Source organism: Palaemon carinicauda, chromosome 1 (genome assembly GCF_036898095.1).
Source record: "Palaemon carinicauda isolate YSFRI2023 chromosome 1, ASM3689809v2, whole genome shotgun sequence".
Lineage (NCBI taxonomy): Eukaryota > Metazoa > Arthropoda > Malacostraca > Decapoda > Palaemonidae > Palaemon > Palaemon carinicauda.
The window spans coordinates 85,051-106,212 of record NC_090725.1 but is presented as its reverse complement, the minus strand read 5'-3'; the positions used below and the strand labels follow the sequence as shown (position 1 = coordinate 106,212).

Sequence of the window (21,162 nt, the reverse complement as noted above, 5' to 3'; positions counted from 1 at the left end):
TATGAATGTCTAGTTATAAATTACCCTATAGCCAACATACACAAGTTAATTACCTCAAAAAGCAGTTTCCCAGAAGCTAAGCTAACCACCTGAAACCACACATCACCACAAATGTACATAATCCATAACAAAAATAAATGAAAACATACTTACTGTGAATCGTGATCGTTCCTCCAGAACCTCATAACCAACAATGGGCATTCTATACAAACAAGTATTATTGTTTCCACTGTTCTCTGCAAATTCAAGAGCAGTCATGGGACTTTGAAGAGGAGAGGAATCTGTTCCGGGGCCTGTTGAAGAGTCAGATTGATATTCTTGAAAAATTTCTATTAACCCTTTTACCCCAATGGACGTACTGGTACGTTTCACAAAACTCATCCCTTTACCCCTATGGACGTACTGGTACGTCCTTGCAAAAAACTGCTTTTTACATTTGTTTTGCATAATTTTGATAAATTTATGAGAAACTTCAGGCATTTTCCAAAAGAATGAGACCAACCTGACCTCTCTATGACGAAAATTAAGGCTGTTAGAGTAATTTAAAAAATATATATTGCAAAATGTGCTTGACAGAAAAAAAAATGCCAGGGGGTTAAGAGTTGGAAAGTTCCAAATACCCTGGGGGTAAAAGGGTTCAATATACAATCACATCACAGTATACTGTACTAATGCCATCAAAACAACATGAAATATTTTAAAAGTAATTTGTATTTTGCCAAGCAATACAAACCTAGATCCTTTAAAATAGGGGAATGTTTTCAGCAGAGCTGGAACAGATGCTGAAGTTATTAAAGAGATGGTTAATGACAAGTGGTGAGTGCAGGGAAGCAGCCCAGCCCACCCGCCTGTTGAATACTCTTCACACTTGACCTTAGACTTAGGACTGAGAGGGGTGGTTGACATGGGAAGCTTAACTTTAAAGGACTCCGGTTTGTATAGCTAGGAAAAATACAAATTACTTTTAAAATCTATTTGTTCATACATGTATACAAACCTTTTGTCACGTCAAATTAAGAGACTCTAAGTGGTTAGTTGAAAGTTCCTTTAGAACTGAACTGGTTGGTTATTTTTCTTCACTCTGTCAGTCTACCTGATCCCGTGTGGGAGCAATTGAGATGACTACACCAACCCTCTATCTATCTATCACATGGATGAATAGGCTGATAAAGCCTGGCTGTACACGAAGATTGGTAAATGGTCTAAAAAGGAATCCCCTCCCCAGAAGGGGGGAGAGCAGTCAGAATGATATACCATCCTCCGCCCCATCAAGGAAGGATTAGAGAGAAACTTCTCTAGAATCTAAAGAATGAAGCTCAGAAGTAAAGCTTACCAGCACACAAAGTCAGTTCCAGTAAATAATAGCAAGACTGCTCCATCACCAAGAGAGGAAAAAGAAAGGGGAAAGAGGAAAGCCAGTCATTCTTATCTTTCATTCTACAATTACATTTACACATTACAAAAGACAAGATGCTTACAGTCCTTTGTAGGTGCTGGCATGTCTACACAACTACAAGATCCACCACCACAGCACCAAGAGCACTAGTGTCAAGGAACTTGTGGATATACTACCAAAGATATACACCTATGAAGGTTCTATGGAATTTCCAGAGCCAAACCTTCGACACATGGCTGGCTATAATATTTCTCTTGAAAGCTGAGGTGGGGCTTATATCCTTCACTTCATGAGCCCTGTTCCTGATTGGTACATTGACCTTCTTAATTGTAGAGGTGTATGCCATACAGATCGTCTCACAAAACCAGAAATAGAGCATATTCATGGACACCTCGTTCATGGTTCTGTCTGTGCCAAGGAAGAGGCACTGATACTTAGGCCTGAGGTGTTGGGTCCTTTTCAAATACCACCTCAAGTTACTCAAGGGACACAAAAGCATCTCTTTTTAATTGCAACCTGACAATTCATGTCGAGGAGATGGAGGAGGTCTCGATCCTGGGGTTGCACACATAAAGGTTATGGGTTTTGGCCATGAACTTGGCACAAACTCAAAAAGAGACCTCCTTCCACTCCTCAGCGTGAGTGGCTAAATAAGAGAGATATGCAACTTGCCTACTCTTCACTGATTCCAAGGCTAGAAAAAATACAGTCTTCAGGACCTAATATGTCTTACCTTCTAAAAGGCTCAAACAAAGTTTGCATAAGAACCTTGAAAATAGGGGTCACATCCAACTCAGGGGACCTCATGTCCCAGGGAGGACAAGACTGCTAAAAGATCCTCATGAGCATAGATACACAAATGAAGCGGAGAGGTCTACACCCTTCAGTCATAAAACCATACCATATGCTGAGCAGTAAGCTTTTGACTGCCGCAACTGAGAATATCCAGATATCTGTATAACCAGGAGCCACAGTAGCATGCCCACTCGGTGATGGAAAGAAAAGACGTGAAAGGCTTGCCTTCTTTGGTGCCGTCTTGGGTGTTGCCAAGATCAACCACAGAGAAGGCTTTGGTCTCTTCTTCCCTTTAAAAAGCATAACAGAAGGCCACAATCTGTACACAATAGAAGGGAATGATTACAAATTATCATGTTCCCTACAAGAAGACCAGTTTGACCATAAACTGGTAGCAGTGGCCACCCTTTCCCGACCAAGTGCAAATTTCTTGTTATTTATCTATATCAATAACAGCCACCATTCACTTCCTTTGAAGTAAAATAAAAAGATCAAAGCCCTTGGATAGGTCGTAACAATAAATCCATACTCAGTGAGGCCAAAGACAAAAGTTAAAGAGTTCAACCGAGTGTCGTTGAATACCTCATTAATGAATTCAATGGCCGTTTTAGCTAAGGTCATTGATGCCGATTTAAAGGATGAAAGGTTTATATACATGTAAGAACAAACTGGGTGATAAATAGACAAGATAAAGAATTCATAAAAGAAAACTTTTTTTCTCAAAGTATAGCAAAGATGATCAGTGACAAATGCCTACCAAGTACATAACAAGCTCTATCTAAAATTAGCAAGATTTGAATGTGATTAAAAATCATTCTGAGGACTGTAAAAAACCTTTAGTATCTTAACCTTTACTTTATTTCTGTCAAACTGTTAAAAATTAAAATCAAAACAGCAACAATATCTACTGCTGTCAGATTATCTGTATGTAGTCAAATAATCAACTAATACTCAGGATAGAGACAAATTTTTCATTATTGCAAGCAGATGCAGTACTAACGAACATACAGCATATGAGCATATGAAATAGCAATACACCATACACTGTATCCTAATTGTAGGACTTAGTGTAATTCAACAAGTTTATTTTTAATATCTAGAAATTGATGATAAGAATAAAAAAACTACAATAATAATAAAAGTGCATTTCATCGTTCCATGACATGAAGAGCCATATGCTTCACCTACCTGAATCGTTAGTGTTTTCCGAGCTTGGTGTCGAATCAGTCGATGTCAAGTTACTGTTAGACCCATACCAAGTACTCCCCAGAGTAGGTCTGAAACAAAAACAGAGTTAATCAAATCACAATATAAAACTAAACATAAAACTCCTTTCTAAAATTATCAGTACAATACTGCCACTCTGCTTTGTCATTTTGACCTCCTAGGATGATCTTAGTCTGTTTCTAAGCTTTACTTTCATCAACAAAATTATCTCAAGAGATTAATTCACTACAGTAGTAAGGTATCTTAACAGAAACCTCTACTAAACATCCTCATGAAATCTGTTAATGAAAATATTTCACTATACAGTATGAAGAAAGTACATACTGTACTTTAATTAAGAAGTGAAATATACAGCATGAACAAGTTACCGTTTAATATATAATGATGTTAATGAAGGAAAAACACAAAAAATGTAATAGTTATAAATTTCAAATGTACACTGACCCTGTAGGCCCTGTTTGTAATGCATGGTATGTAACTTTGAAAATATTAAAAAGAAGTAAATTTGAAAGGGCTATAAGAAATAAATCAATATAACTTATTACAATTCACTCTCTACATCACATAAGCCTTCTTTAATGAAACCAGGATCATAGCAAGGGCTAAAAAGTTCACTCGTTCACTCCTCCAAAGACAAAGCTAAATAGAATTATACCCTCACCACAAGAGAGAGATATATCAATATCAAGAGTGGGGAAAATAAGACAGAACACACTGGGAGTTTAAAGGCTTAAAGGCAGCCCATAAATGGCAGAGGCAAGGGACAGTAATATTGCCTTATCAAGCAGGACAATGCCCTAGAGACTGACCATATTACATATGATCAGCACCCAAGCCCCCTCTCCACCCAAGCTAGGACCAAGGAGGGCCATGCAATGGCTGCTGATGACTCAGCAGATAGACAAACCTATAGGCTTTCCCAAACCCCCATCCTTAGCTCACAAGGATGGTGAGGTTGCAGTCACCAAAGGAACAAACATGTCTAAGAGGGACTCGAACCCCAGTCTGGCAATCACTACCAAGCCACCAAAATGATAGAACAAGCAATGGCTGTGAGAAATGAGGAATGCTGAAATACTGTCACCTAAGAATTATTTTGAAAATAAGCAACAATATGGTACATCTGAAAATACAAAAGAAATATATTTGACGGCTTCATATCAAAGCAATTAAAGATATCTACAAACAAGCCTTAAAGGAAAAGAGTAAAGTAAATTATTTTTAAATTATCCTATTATTTATTTTGAAATAGAGTATGATTAAAGCATTACATTTTTTCTCCACGGGGTCTTAGCTAGAGGGGCACTCAGTAGAGCGCAGATCTCCACCGCGGCAGCTGATTTCTCAACCTTTTGCTTGACCGTGACCTTGACCTTCCAAAATTTAATAATTTCCAGCTTTTAACATAACAGTTAATCCCTACAAGTTTCATTACTCTACAGTTAAAATTGTGGCCAGGGAGCTGTTCGCAAACAAACACACACCCATACAAACAGGGGGTAAAACACAACTTCCTTCCAACTTCGATGGGGGAGGTAACTACGCAGCAATTCTTTGCAGGCCTGAGTTCAGCTTTTACATCAGATGAAGACCCTACATGAATAACTTACGCCACTAAGTGTCATTAACGGTTAAAATAGAGGCCCTTCATCCCATTAGTCATAACAATACACTGAAGATCACCGAGATAATCCTAAACAATCGGAACTTACCTCTCAGCTCTTATCGGAGAAAGAAGATTTGGATTTTGGTTGCCATTTAAAGTTATATTCCTTGTAATCCTTCCTGGGTTATCTAAAGGATGGCGGATAAGGGACGAGTCCTGTGCCAAGTTATCATTGTTTAGCATTTCTCTCGACGCAGAACGAGACGGAGATTTAGAATTCGCAGGTGAAGCGTTAGCAGAGGCACGACAAGAACCTGATCTCGAGTTTGAAGGTGTGGCTTCTCGTGAGGCTGCCATTCCCCGGTTCACTGCTACTCGAGTCGACGCCATTTTGAGGTTATCTAATCATCTTCAACCTTGATAAATGACATTACAGATTAAAAACTACTGAAAATAATAATGCATTAGGTTCTAGGTAACAGAATTTTTCTGATATATCAAAATATTTCTTAGATTTGTATTTTTCCTAACTATATAAACATGAGAACTTTAATAAGATTATGATTCCAGCAAAGCAGGAAATTGGCTTTTAAAATTCATTACGAGGTGTAAGTAGTTACTGGCAGGTAGCTGGTAAGCACTGCCAAACCCCTCACTCCAACACACTGAGTAACAACTCTGACCTCCACCTAGGCATTGAGTATGAATGCTTTAAAAAGGTGAGATTTGCTCCTACAGAATGCAGACCCTCATCATTTAATAGAAGACATATCCTTAGGAGGAAGGAAGTTCTTGGAGCAAAGTGGAATTTCAAAAGTTCTAACTTCCAGCGAATACATTTATGTTGAACAGGTTGACAGGAGTCTGTCCTTCATAGTTTATATATAACATATCGATTTTAACATTTTTAATGATTGTAAAATATTTCATATTCTTCATTCATTACTTTTTATATAGTTTATTTATTTCCTTATTTTCTTATCTCATTAGGCTATTTTTCCTTGTTGGAGCCTTTTGGCTTATAGCATCCTGCTTTCCCAACTAAGGTTGTACCTTAGCTAATAATAATAGTAAGTCCTAATAAAGAGCACAGTTAATCCAAAGTTTCTTTACAGAATATTCATAGATTCTGCTTTACAAAAGCAATGTTTCTGAGGTGACATCCAGCAATTCTTACTACTATATTTGTTTTGAACACTTGGACACAAAATTCAAGTCAAGTCAAGGTCACAGACTCTACAAAATATCGGGACCAGGGATGTTGTTAATATCTATCTGGATGTCACCCAACTCTTTCCTATCACCATAAATGCAGTTTTACTTTCATTTAGTTTTAGTTGTTTCATTACCATCGACTCCCTATCACTAATAAGAACGTGGTTTAAAGTTTCAGCGGTATCATCAGTGTCATTTTTGGAGAAGTAAAACTGTGTGTCATCTGAAATAATTTAAACTTTACTTCATGTCTCATTAGTACTTTTGCTAGACCTAAAGTAGAGATAAAAAATAAGATTGAGCCCAGTGAACTTCCCTGAAATACCTCTCTGCTTAATGGTTTATAAGATGAGAGAGTTTCCAATTTGTACACAGTACAGTAGTATCTGTCAACTATGTAACTTTTTAGATACTCAAAGGCTTCATCTTCAATGCCAATGGACCATAAATCCTTAAATAGCCATTCATGTACAACTACCAAAAGCAGCACTAAGATTGAGTAATAGCAAGATGCCACAAGCACTTAGTTTTTAGTAGATTCCACTTTCTTTCATTACACCTTTTTTGCCCCGTTTTGTTCTTAAAGTCTCCCCATTGAACCAGAGAGATCTGCCCTTAGCAGTTAAGTCTTTTCCATCAATGGGCACATGTTATCATATTATTTTTATTTACCCTATTATATTCAGTACGGTTATAAGGGAATCAACACATAGACTCTAATAAATGTTGGTTGCCATGATTGCAGGAAAAATTTATAACAATTTATTTTCTTTGTAACTTCATCAATTAAATACATAAGAAATTTTATTTATTTCTAAAGCTTTTTTCTTTAGCAGTGAGCATTTCTGTAAAGGTAATCTAAAAGTTATAAGCTTGTGCACTGAAGAAATACAGTAATCCACTCCTTTTCTACAGTAATAACCGATTCATTATTTATTCCATCACTGAAAACTAAGTCCAACACATGCCAAGTAACGTTGTTGCACAATCAACGTTATTAACCAACAAATATGATTTCAATATTTTACTAAAATCTGAAGCATTACAATTTGATGTGTCATCCATCCAAAGCTTTAAATATCTACAGAAAACTAATTCCTTAGTTGCCATGTAAATCATCTCAATGAACATACCTAACTCATCAAAAAATATATTTAAATTAGTTCTCAGAGATTTGTTAACTATTGCAATAGATATTCTATTTATGTGCGTAAAGTTTACCCTCTTGTACAGTATTTAAACTTGTTACAATGGTTATTTTACCATCTTGAGATTAGGCTTTGAGAACAAAAAGTCCAACTCCCCCTACCCTCTTACTTTCTCTCTCTACCCTCTTACTTTCTCTCTCTCTCGGAATATGAAAAAAGCATGTGTATTCAGGGTCATTTCCCCTAATTTAGCCTTGTCAAAGTCATTTAGCCATGTTTCAGATATCGCTAATATGTCAAAAATATTTCTCATTTATCAAATCTCAAATCCTAACAGTTTTACTGTACGGTAATACCAGTAGATTGAATATCTATATAGCTGCAATTTATGACGTCCTTAGTATCAATGATCCGTATTTTCTGCTAGTCTCGTCAATTCCAAATCTAAAGCTTGAATTCCCTATATGATCATTTTGTTTTTTCAACATACAGCAATTTATACATTTCACTACTTAGGAGTTACAGTACATTCTTTGGTGTCATAATTTCCTGCATATTTCCCACAACTTTTTAACCCTTTAACCCCCCCGGCTATTTGGAAATTTCCAACCCTTAACCCCCAAGGGGTTATTTTTTTCCCAGCACATTTTGCAGTATATTTTTTTTAAATTGCTCTAACAGCCTTAATTTTTGTCATAGAGAGGTCAGGTTGGTCTCATTCTCTTGGAAAATGCCTGAATTTTTAAAAAAAAATATCAAAAATATGAAAAAAAAAAATTCTTATAGCATTTTTTTGCAAGGACGTACTGGTACGTCCATGGGGGTAAAGGGATGGCTTTTGTGAAACGTACCAGTACGTCCTTTGGGGGTAAAAGGGTTAACATCCAAGTTCACATTCACCGAAATCACATTGTTCTCCTATCAAAGGATGAGAATTTGTATTTATGTAAGAACAAATAAGAATCCCATATTCTTAAATAATTCACGAACAATCTACTTAGAAACCGATAAGCTTCACTTATGAAAAGTGGAATCATTGGTTCCTAAATCTTAACCTTAACCTAAGGCATCATTATTACTTTCAATTCGCTAGATCTCTGAATCACTTCCAACTTTAGAAAGTTATGGGAAAGGTCATATTCTCTAAGTGGATACAATGCAGTTCAGTATCTCAAAAATATTCAAAGATTACATATTTTGAGAAGCATAAGTCATAAAACATTTAAAAACTTCATAATTTTTGGGTTAAAATTTAAAAGTATAATAACTGTCCATGTGTAATTAGGACACTGCCCTCCAATGAACAATACATCCCATTTAAATTATTCCTCCACAAAAACACTAAAAAGAGGTATGGTCGATATTCATGACAAGGCAAATATTTATTGAAATCTCTAGGAAAAATGTTATTTTGATAATAAAATAAATTTTTGAATATACTTACCCGGTGATTATATAGCTGCAACTCTGTTGCCCGACAGACAACTCTACGGTAAAAACTCGCCAGCGATCGCTACACAGGTTGCGGGTGTGCCCAACAGCGCCATCTGTCGTCCAGATACCCAGTACTCTATGTAAACAAAGACTCAATTTTCTCCTCGTCCCACTGCGTCTCTATTGGGGAGGAAGGGAGGGTCCTTTAATTTATAATCACCGGGTAAGTATATTCAAAAATTTATTTTATCAAAATAACATTTTTCAATATTTAACTTAGCCAGTGATTATATAGCTGATTCACACCCAGGGGGGTGGGTAGAGACCAGCAATATATGTTTACACTTTTATGAGCTAAGAGTTTTTATTTCATTTTAGAAGTTATCAAAATAACAAAAACAAAATAAATAGGTACCTGGTAAGGAAGTCGACTTGAACAATTTCTCTGCCTTTTAAGTACGTCTTCCTTACGGAGCCTCGCGATCCTCTTAGGATGCTGATCGACCCCTAAGATGTGAAGTATCAAGGGTTGCAACCCATACAACAGGACCTCATCAAAACCCCTAATCTAGGCGCTCTCAAGAAATGACTTTGACCACCCGCCAAATCAACCAGGATGCGAAAGGCTTCTTAGCCTTCCGGACAACCCAAAAAACAACAATAAAAACATTTCAAGAGAAAGATTAAAAGGGTATGGAATTAGGGAATTGTAGTGGTTGAGCCCTCACCCACTACTGCACTCGCTGCTACGAATGGTCCCAGTGTGTAGCAGTTCTTGTGAAGAGACTGGACATCTTTCAAGTAAAATAGCTGATTCACACCCAGGGGGGTGGGTAGAGACCAGCAATATATGTTTACACTTTTATGAGCTAAGAGTTTTTATTTCATTTTAGAAGTTATCAAAATAACAAAAACAAAATAAATAGGTACCTGGTAAGGAAGTCGACTTGAACAATTTCTCTGCCTTTTAAGTACGTCTTCCTTACGGAGCCTCGCGATCCTCTTAGGATGCTGATCGACCCCTAGGATCTGAAGTATCAAGGGTTGCAACCCATACAACAGGACCTCATCAAAACCCCTAATCTAGGCGCTCTCAAGAAATGACTTTGACCACCCGCCAAATCAACCAGGATGCGAAAGGCTTCTTAGCCTTCCGGACAACCCAAAAAACAACAATAAAAACATTTCAAGAGAAAGATTAAAAGGGTATGGAATTAGGGAATTGTAGTGGTTGAGCCCTCACCCACTACTGCACTCGCTGCTACGAATGGTCCCAGTGTGTAGCAGTTCTTGTAAAGAGACTGGACATCTTTCAAGTAAAATGACGCGAACACTGACTTGCTTCTCCAATAGGTTGCGTCCATTATACTTTGCAGAGATATATTTTGCTTAAAGGCCACGGAAGTTGTTACAGCTCTAACTTCGTGCGTCTTCACCTTAAGCAAAGTTCGGTCTTCCTCACTCAGATGTGAATGAGCTTCTCGTATTAACAATCTGATAAAGTCTGACCAAGCATTCTTTGACATAGGCAAGGATGGTTTCTTAACTGAACACCATAAAGCTTCAGATTGGCCTCGTAAAGGTTTAGTACGCTTTAAATAGAACTTAAGAGCTCTAACAGGGCATAAGACTCTTTCTAGTTCATTGCCTACGATCTCCGATAAGCTGGGGATATCGAAAGATTTAGGCCAAGGCCGAGAAGGCAGCTCATTTTTGGCTAGAAAACCAAGTTGTAGCGAACAAGTGGCTTTTTCTGACGAAAATCCTATGTTCTTGCTGAAGGCATGAATCTCACTGACACTTTTAGCCGAGGCTAAGCATACCAGGAAAAGAGTCTTAAGAGTGAGATCTTTCAGGGAGGCTGATTGTAACGGCTCCAACCTGTCTGATATGAAGAATCTTAGTACCACGTCTAAATTCCATCCAGGGGTAGCCAAACGACGCTCCTTGGTGGTCTCAAAAGACTTAAGGAGGTCTTGCAGATCTTTATGTTTGGAAAGATCTAAGCCTCTATGCCGGAAGACCGATGCCAACATGCTTCTGTAGCCCTTGATAGTGGGAGCTGAAAGGGATCGTCCTTTTCTCAGGTATAAGAGAAAAACAGCTATTTGAGCTACAGAGGTACTGGTCGAGGATACAGAAACTGACTTGCACCAGTCTCGGAAGACTTTCCACTTCGATTGGTAGACTCTAATGGAAGAAGCTCTCCTTGCTCTAGCAATCGCACTGGCTGCTTCCTTCGAAAAGCCTCTAGCTCTCGAGAGTCTTTCGATAGACTGAAGGCAGTCAGACGAAGAGCGTGGAGGCTTTGGAGTACCTTATTTACGTGTGGCTGACTTAGAAGGTCTACCCTTAGAGGAAGACTACTGGGAACGTCTACTAACCATCGAAGTATCTCGGTGAACCATTCTCTCGCGGGCCAGAGGGAAGCAACTAACGTCAACCTTGTCCCTTCGTGAGAGGCGAACTTCTGCAGTACCTTGTTGACAATCTTGAACGGTGGGAATGCGTAGAGATCCAGATGTGACCAATCTAGGAGGAAAGCATCTATATGTATTGCTGCTGGGTCCGGGACTGGAGAGCAATAGATTGGAAGCCTCTTGGTCAGCGAGGTTGCAAAGAGATCTATGGAAGGTTTTACCCCAAGTGGCCCAAAGTCTCTTGCACACATCCTTGTGGAGGGTCCATTCGGTTGGAATTACTTGCCCTTTCCGACTGAGACAATCTGCTATGACGTTCAAGTCGCCTTGGATGAACCTCGTTACTAGGGAGATGTCTTGACCTTTTGACCAGATGAGCAGGTCCCTTGTGATCTCGTACAACGTCAGTGAGTGGGTACCTCCTTGTTTGGAGATGGTCGCCAAGGCCGTGGTGATGTCCGAGTTAACTTCCACCACTTTGCCTCGAAGGAGAGACTTGAAGCTTTTCAAGGCCAGATGTACTGCCAACAGCTTCTTGCAGTTGATATGCATGCTCCTCTGACTCGAGTTCCACAGTCCTGAGCATTCCCGACCGTCTAGTGTCGCGCCCCAGCCCACGTCCGATGCGTCCGAGAAGAGAACGTGGTTGGGAGTCTAAACAGCCAGGGGAAGACCCTCTCTTAGGTTGATATAGTCCTTCCACCAAGTCAGACAAGACTTTATCTTTTCGGAAACCGGGATCGAGACAGCTTCTAGCGTCTTGTCCTTTTTCCAGTGAAAAGTTAGATGGTATTGAAGAGGACGGAGGTGTAGTCTTCCTAGTGACACAAATTGTTCCACGGATGACAGCGTCCCTACCAGACTCATCCACAGCCTGACTGAGCAGCGTTCCTTCTTCAGCATCTTCTGGATGGATAGCAGGGCTTGATCTATTCTGGGGGCTGATCGTCTTGTTGTTCAGCAACGTCCTCATCAGAGGGTTCCTCATCCGAAAACTGATGAGGAAACGGCAACGGAGTGGGCAACGTCTGGCTCGCTGAGTCCGGTCGCACTGGTGGATGCGTGACGGAGCCGGACGCAATATCATGGAACTGCTGCACAGTCTGTGAACTGTCAACAACCATGGGTGCGTGAGGAAGCACAGCGTCAACCCGAGACTGTCTAGACCGTCTGGGTTGTGCAGTCAACACCCTACCGGGTTGCTGAGGTTGACGCACTGCGTCAAAACAAGTCACCTCTGCTGGTTGTTGAACGTCCTGAACGTCAACAACCACCTCCGAGCGTCGCTTAACGTCAACGTGCGGCTGGCAACCCACACTGGGTCGCATGGGTGGAGGAACCACCTCAACTGGCAGACGCGAGTAGGTTACCTCAGCGTCAACAGGGCGCACAACCGACCGGTTGGAAGGTTGTTGGCCAGAAGGTTCGGTAGCAACCTTCTCCGCATTAAAGTCCTCTATCAAGGACGCAAGCTTGGACTGCATGTCTTGCAGCAAAGCCCATTTAGGGTCTACGGGAGCAGGTGTGGCAACAGACGGGGTTAGCGACTGAGGCGGTACCGTTTACCATCCCTGAAAGCCTTGTTATGCGTGACATAATTGTACAGCAAAACTTCAAAGGCTCGAAAACAGCTGTGAAGTTGACCTGTAAACAACTTGGAGCGTCTCATGGCCAGGCGCCAGGGAGAGTCTACGAGAATTGAGAAGTCTATCTGGGCAGAGGCATGAACTCCCAAGCCGAGAACTTCTCTCGTGTCATATCAGACTCTCGCTCTATAAACCAGTTTAAAAGAAGGGAAAGCAAAGGCTGTATCCCCCAAACTCCTCCTGGTGAAAAACCAGTCGCCTAGTCAACGTAAAGCTCTCTAGGAGAGCGAGAGAGCACTAGCTTAAAAACAACGGCTTCGAAGTAGCTAGGCCTAGTGTAAGCTCTGACGTTTAGGCGAACGAGGAGCAGCAGTTACAAAAAGATCCGGACAAAGATCCTTAAAAAAATTCATCATGATTTAATTATAGTCCATAGGAGGCTAAGCAGCTTTAGGCTCCTCTCCATCTGACAGAGTCCTCAAGGGAATATCAGTAGGAGGGGGAACAGCAACTTCCTCATCTACAGGAGCCTTGTCCGATAAAAGCTGAGTCTCAAGCAAGGGAGAGACCTACCGTGGTGGCAATGCTTTACAAGCAGAGTCCACACTCACTGGTGCATTAGTAGCGGACCAGAACGCAACGTCATGTAACTGCTTGACAGTCTGTGAACTGTCAACCACCACAGGTGCGTGAGGACGCACAGCGTCCACTCGAGACTGCTTTGACTGCCTAGACTGAGCAGTCAAAACAACTCTAGAATGCGGAGGTTGACGCACAGCGTCAAAACAAGTCAACTCCGATTGTTAGTGAACGTCTTGAACGTCAACAGGAGCATCAGCAAGTGGCCTAATGTCCAAATGCGGCTGAAAAACCACACGAGACCGCATCGAGTGTGGTTCTAAACAACCTGACTGACGTGACTAAGCTACGCCAACGTCAACAGTAAGCACAAAGGAACGTTAGGTTGGCTGAAAGCCAGGATATCGATGAGATAAACGGCTAGACTCAACGGACTAATCGGCAGAATAGTCTTCCATAAGGGAGGCAAGCATATACTGCATGTCTTGCCATACAACCCATTAAGGATCAACGGAAATGGTTGTGGTAAGAGACGAGGGTAACGTCTGTGACCGCAACACTTTGCCTACAAAAAAAGACTCTCGGAGTCTGTGTTACGCTTTTGTTAGGCGGCGAGCAGTTATCCGATGACTGCATAGGGTCAGAGCTGTCCTAATGGTTGTAACCAGGACGCTGGACCTGTCCTGAAAGGACTGACTTTCGCTTAAGGGCTTCGAAACCTTGTGACAGGTTTCTTATGCGAAAAGCCTTCGGATGACGAGGAGAAACAACGTCTCTCTCGTCTTATGGTAGGGGAGATCTTGGTAAGATACACCCGATACCATAGAGGGAAAACGTCTGTTCGTTGGTCAAGGCCTCTCGAACCCATAAGTCGTTTGACATTACTTCCCCCCTGGGCTTGGGAGCATGTAAGAGGTCCCGGACTAGGTGAACGACAGGCACGAACAGACGAACCCTCGGACGCAACACTGTAACACTTTGCGCATATCACTTTATCACTTCGATTTTCTGTTTTGCACTTATTTCACTGAAATCGAAACTTTTACTGATTTCTACCTGAAACACGCAATTCTACCCTTCATTAAAAGGTGGTAATTGCGAAATCAGTCGTATAATGCAAGCTCATTAATACCAGCAAAAAACAGAAAACATATTTTAAGATAAAAAAAAATCAGTGGCTGTGAAAGAGACTAAACACTAGTTCATATAACTACGTTTTCAATCTCTCACCGCACATAGCCTGGGGACGAGAATAAAAAACTAAAACGTTTTATCCTTCCTCCCCGTACAGCGACTAGGGACGAGAGTAACTCGAGAACAACGTTACCCGCTTGAACGGAACGTTTTCTCTCCTCTCTCTCCCTCCGTCTCTATCTCTCTCTCTCTTTCTCTCTTGATTTCGCACCTGAGAGAAGAGCCCAATTATATTTCGTCAAAAAAACATGTTATTTGACTAAAGGAAAAAACTGAAAGATTTTTCAAATAAAAAGTTCCTTTAAAATAGAATTTAAAACATTTAAGCTAAGAAAGAATGAACAAAACGTCAGAATCGATTTACTCTTACTGCAAAGTGAAACCGTGATACACTCTCTCTCTATCGTAACGATAGAGCGCATGTTGAACGTCCTGAACGTCAACAACTGCGTAGCATAAATAAACTAAACGTTAGTTCATCTTTGAAAACAGTACGAAGACTATCAAAGAAATTCTTTCATAAAATATTACATTTAAAAAGTTTTAAATCCTTAGCTCTTTAAAAGCTAATTACGATATAAAGGGCTCAACGTTGATTAACTTCGGTTTCCAAGTTAGGACCGCCTACTCTCAGGAAAGGTCTATATAAACAAAACATTAAAATTATTTTTATATGTTTATAATAAATGGAAAGTTAATCGAAGAGGCCTAATAAAGGCGGAGAGATATAAAATATATAGAGGAAAATCTATAACGTGATATAATTACTAAAAGCCTAAACACACTTCCGTCTAAGGGAAGGGTCGGCCATTTAAAAGTGAAAGAAAGTCCATACTCTCTTTGTCACCATAATTAAATCTATCCAAAACGAGTTCAAGATTTAAGATGAAGATAAAACACCTGCATAGCGAAAGCTCAAAACTAGCATAAAGTACTTCACCAATTAGTTGTGAAAAAACTCCAGTTTAGCAACAGCGAGTAAGTACGTCTTGTCGATAGCTCGACAGAGAGAAAATTGAGTCTTTGTTTACATTGAGTACTGGGTATCTGGACGACAGATGGCGTTGTTGGGCACACCCGCAACCTGTGTAGCGATCGCTGGCGAGTTTTTACCGTAGAGTTGTCTGTCGGGCAACAGAGTTGCAGCTATATAATCACCAGCTAAGTTAAATATTGAAAAAAGGGAAATAAAAGAAAATCTTCAATATCAAATGAACAATATTTGGAACACTGAATACTGTACTGAATTCTACATGTACAGGGTATAGGTGAATTTCCACTACAACATACCTAATACTGTAATGCAATACAATTCATTACACTGTATATAAATTAAGGTATTGTAACTACAATTTACTAAGAAATAAAAACAAATACAAATATCTACAAGTCATTCAATAATTTTTAACATGAGGCTTAAGAGTTAATCTATATATAGAATATGGATTAGTAAAATATTTTACGGATGGCTTACTCACCAAAAACTTATTGGCATTGTTACAAATACAACCAGTCCTGAAATAAAAGATAATACAATTAGATCAACTTGATTTCAAATATCTTACATGAAAATTTTAAAACTGCACAACCAAACCAAGCATAGACTTTGTTACCAGATTACTATATTCATTTTATTACCTATCATTATTTCAACAAAAATAAAAAATTTTAAAAGTAATTTGCATTTTTCCTAGCACATAAACCTGAATCCTCGAATTCGGGAAATTACTTCGCCGTGAGCTGGAACAGGTCTTTGATATGGATAACGAACAGTTAACCGACTGACGAGGGTGCAGGGCGAGGAGTGCCGCTCCAATCCATCGGCTCATACCTCACTTATCTTTGGCCCAGAGCTTAGGAGGGTGGTTTGAGGATTAAGCTTAAATTAAAGACTCAGGTTTGTATGGATAGGAAAAATACAAATAACTTTTAAAACCTCTTCCTTTAATTAGGGCGACTTTCTGCATAAGAGGGTTGGAAGTTCCTTTGGAACCAAAACTGGTAAGTTCTGTAACTTCCCTGGAAATGTTGCAGGATTGGCCTATGAAGAAGCGAAGCGAGGGCACTATCACCCACTATCTGTTTATCAAAACGATGAGAAAATTATGAGACCTGGGTCGTACAGTACCATGCTCAGTGGGTGGAGCTACTGGGTATGGAGGTGAAAACTGTTACAGTGCGCAATAGCGAGGATTAAGTTATATGGAAGCGAGTTACTCGTCGTGCCAAGGTAAACATAAAAAAACTTAGAAAAATGTCAAACTTACCATAATTTGAATATATTTTGGGTATTATTGTAGTGAAATACAGGGCAATGTAACCTAGGAAAAAAAACTACTTTTCTTATAGAAAGAAGAAAGGCTACCGAATGTTTTCACGTTTTACTAAAGAAAAATATAAAATAGAACATGGGGGTTGACGTAATGCAACAAAAATTAACCTTTTAAATTGCAATTTATTTGAAAATTGTGGATTTCCGTCATACATTTTCACCAGAATCCGGGGTGTATGCATGATAGCGGCCACATGTATTATCATGCCTAACTTAGAATACGGCTGTGTAAGTGGGGACGCAAGGGGGTTAGTCGGTTAGCCCCCTGTTAGTTAAGTAGGTAAGGAAACGTGTTGTAGGTTAGGTTAAGGGGGAATGTTTAAGTTAGTTGATGTCCATTCCTAATGAACACGTGAGGAAATGGCTACTAATATACAAAGACTCCCAGACTCCTTCAAAGCTCATGCCATTACACCATAAAGATCTGCTATATTCTTCATGAATGATATTGTACTATACTACAAATTTCCCATAGTTTCTTTATTAACTGGTATAGGTTGGTTAAGTTAAATTACGTTATATTTGGTTACTCTATTAACACATAAGTTCGGTTAAGTTATGTCATGATTTTAAATATAATCATTTAAGAAATTTTATCAAAATTCCTTTAGGGGCTCCATTATAATGACTACGACGAAGCTGATAATGGTGTTAACAACTAGCTTAATATAATGCTTCCTGGTTTATATTACTGTTCGTAGTCAGCCATATGCCACATAACCCATTTACAATCTGAAAGCCAAAATTATCTGCGCTTAAATAGGGCCATGTTATGCATAGTCTAACCAGATTAGCATAAGATCTAAGCCAAGTAGAAAATGTCAACACAGCCTTGAGTCTACAATAACACACTTTAATTTGACTATTTATCTCCTAATTTAATTAATGAGTTTAAAAAAAACGATTCAAACATCATACATACCATAATTAATACAACATTCGTCCTTTTTTTATTAATTAGGAGACATTTATCCAGGAAGTGATACGCAGTTGACAACAAAAGAAATATTTCGACTGAACCTCCCACTTAGAACTTAGTTAGAAACACCACCAATTCAAAATAAATATCGCTCATCGGATTTGTATTTTTTTATATGTATTTTTATCTTTATAAATATATAATCTAAAATTTTATACTTTTTTAAAGTCTAAGTTTCCACTAGTCATTAAATACTACTCAAACGTTAGAAAACTTGGAAACATTACCAATTTTATCATTTACTCTATAATATTTTTCTCAATTAAATTCTTCTAAGGTAGACTAAAATTTATAAGTTTATTCATCGTAACAATGCCTATATATTTTTAGTTTTTTTTTTTTGCTAATCTTTATGTTCATATTAAAGGAATTTCAATAAGGATAATGATAATAATTGTTCCTACGCGTTCTTAATTTAAAGAATTTGGGTAATATGATTTTTGTGTAACAGTCAAAGGAAAGTTTTCCGACTAAAAACCATTACAAAACTTTTTCTTACAGCTAACTAAAATGCAAAATGCTTCAAACAAATTAGTATTCAACGTTGATTCATCAGTCACCTGATATCATAAACAGGTTCAATTTTACGGTTGTGGATATACTCTTTAACGGCCCCCCAAGTAGTCATGTGGTTTATTCTTAATTTTTTTTTTTTTTTATAACTTTCCTTTATTTTTCCTTATAATTCTCTTCACTTGTGGTGAAAACATATACTATAATCTCCAATATTATCTCCACTAAATAATAAAGTCCAAAATCTTTATTAATTTATATGATTGTTAGAGTCTAGTGACTTCCCTTCCAATTTTCCTATATTCAAGGTAATATAAAGAATGAATTTAATCTTCCATATTCTAAAAATAAAAAAAAAAAAAGTCAAGGAAAGATTATTTTGAAAGTGCCTTTGATGCTCAAATTTTTGCTACTGAAATATTTTTCTGTTTGGGATTCCTGTTACATTTTTTATATTGCCTAGCACATTTTTACTAATACCTCAGAATAATTTTTTTAAATTAGTTGAATTATGGATGTGATTTGGCGTTCACTGGGTATCTTAAACGGTGAGGATGGCGATGGTAATGATAAATTTACGCTCTTGAAAGGTGAATTAAAATCAAGATAATTTCTCGACATTCTGGTATCTTTACAAGTTTCTGGCTTCATGACCTCTACTTGTAATTGTGTTCATATTTTTATCATTATCATTAAAATTAAGTTGGTATGCAGTTAATTGATATTATTAATTTATTGGGAACAATGCGTTTATGCTTCACTGTGGACTACTACTTAACCTTACTTTAACGGCTGCTTTTCTGGTCCTATGATGCAAGGGAACCCTACTCTCTACAGGACCTTCACAGTAATCTTATCGCATATATTCCCTGGTATTAAGCATTTCACACCGCACATTGACCGTTTATTCTCAAATCCACGTTATTGAAGCACTTAGATAACAAGAAAGTCTTTAGTTTCCTCTTAAAAGCCTCAATATTTTTAGTCTTTCCGATGTCTAGTGGGAGATTCTTGTATAGTGTTGGGGCCGCATATGTGAAAACTCTAGTTAGTATCGTTAACATTGTAGTCAGGTATAGACAATGTGGTGTTGCATACAGAAGAAAATTGCTTCATTAATACAGCCACTCCTCTGAAGTTCCTACTGTACATTTGTAATGTAATATTCTTACTTGATTGTGTTTATTATAAGTACTTGACAACATTTGAGTAAAAACAACTTTCATATTTCGAGCAAGTTTTTGTATGTCATGGCAAAGTTAACAATATCGATCGACACTTTCAAAACTTCCCGTACACAGATAAAAAGACTAGCTTTATTACACTCTCTTGCTTGAGGGTACAATGTCAGACTTTTCTCTCAGTCTTGTTTTTATTTATTCAAAACTTTTCGTACACAGATTACTAGAATTCGTAAATTAAGGGCAGAAAAAAAAGACTCGCTTTATTACACTCTTGCTTGAAGGTACACTCAGACAAACTTTTCTATCTTGTTTCTCTCCGTCTTGCCTTTTTTTTTTTAAATCTTAAATAGTATTTTTATGAAAGATATATCTTAATGTTGCTACGGTTCTTGAAATATTTTAGATTGTTCATTACTTCTCTAGAAGTTTATTTCCTAATTTTTCCTCACTGAGCTATTTTCCCTGTTGGAGCCCTTGGGCTTATAGCATCCTGCTTTTCCAACTAAGTTTGTAGCTTAATAATAATAATAAGAATAATAATAATAGGGCAGATCGATGAATGTAGGCTACAATTTATGTGGAAATATTTATCAACAAACTTGATAGTTATGTTACCAATAAAGGCAGCAGCAAACATATTTCGTTGTAGACTTACCGTAGGCGTACGTGATAAGTTTCAAGTTATAAAGATGATAACAAATCCTTAAATAACATTGGGTTGATTGAGAGATATATGACATTTGTTTTGTGTTGGAAAAGATACTTCTATTTTCTAGTTGTAGTAGTAAGCGCTTGCTGAGTGCCCACACACTCACAGCTGATGAAAACGATTTTCCTTAGTAAAATTATTTTGGTGTATATGAAAAATCACCAGTAGAAAATGCAATTACTCATTTCGATGCATTATGGCGTGAGTAGCGATTATTTATAATTATATACCATATGTTGATCTATAAAGTAAAAAGGTAAGTTGGATAAGACATGCACGCAGTGTTGCCACATTTTTTTTTATTAAAAAATCTGCATATTTACTGAAAACAATCTGAATAAATCTGTATATTGTAAAATTAATCTGTATAGAAAATCTGAGGAATTGGTAGGTTATATTTTAGGGTATGTTACTAGAAATAACACGTAATTTAGAGTAAATCAATTGGTTGAAAGATAGAAGAAAAAGAAAAAAAAGGAGATTTCCTGTTTATTAATGTCAAAAGAATTGAAATTTTGATTTTTTAAGGGAAATGTATTGTCTCCTAAAAATCTGTACATTTTTTTTTTTTTTATGAAAAAAACCTAAAAATCTTAATCATGCTGAAAAACCTGTATATTTAAGATTAATCTGTATATGTGGCAACACTGCATGCACGTTATGAGCGGTAGTCTATCGTAAGAAATACACTTCTTAATATGGCTTTATCGATAATACATCAAGAAAATTAAATCAATCCATCGTAATTGTATTCATAAAATGTATTTATTAGTCAAAGAAATGGGAAAGTGTAGACGAGGATGACTGGAATGAAGGGGGGAATGAATATTGTTGAACGCTAAACT

At 38.0% G+C, this 21,162-nt stretch overlaps 1 protein-coding gene across 2 annotated transcripts in view; it reads right to left on the bottom strand.

The window, feature by feature from the left end:
- Nucleotides 1-17,969, bottom strand: part of LOC137646349 (uncharacterized) — a 56,687-nt gene extending 38,718 nt beyond the window's left edge. The window contains exons 1-5 of one of the 2 annotated variants that reach the window (XM_068379456.1): nucleotides 17,855-17,969; nucleotides 16,079-16,115; nucleotides 5,131-5,440; nucleotides 3,380-3,468; nucleotides 154-293 (exon numbers count right to left, since the gene is read on the bottom strand). In XM_068379456.1, coding sequence (XP_068235557.1) covers nucleotides 154-293; nucleotides 3,380-3,468; nucleotides 5,131-5,414 — 513 coding nt within the window. In that variant the 5' untranslated portion in view covers nucleotides 5,415-5,440; nucleotides 16,079-16,115; nucleotides 17,855-17,969. The remainder of the gene's footprint in view (nucleotides 1-153; nucleotides 294-3,379; nucleotides 3,469-5,130; nucleotides 5,441-16,078; nucleotides 16,116-17,854) is intronic. The other variant, XM_068379462.1, reaches the window with a different exon arrangement.
- Between the last annotated feature and the right edge of the window lie 3,193 nt (nucleotides 17,970-21,162).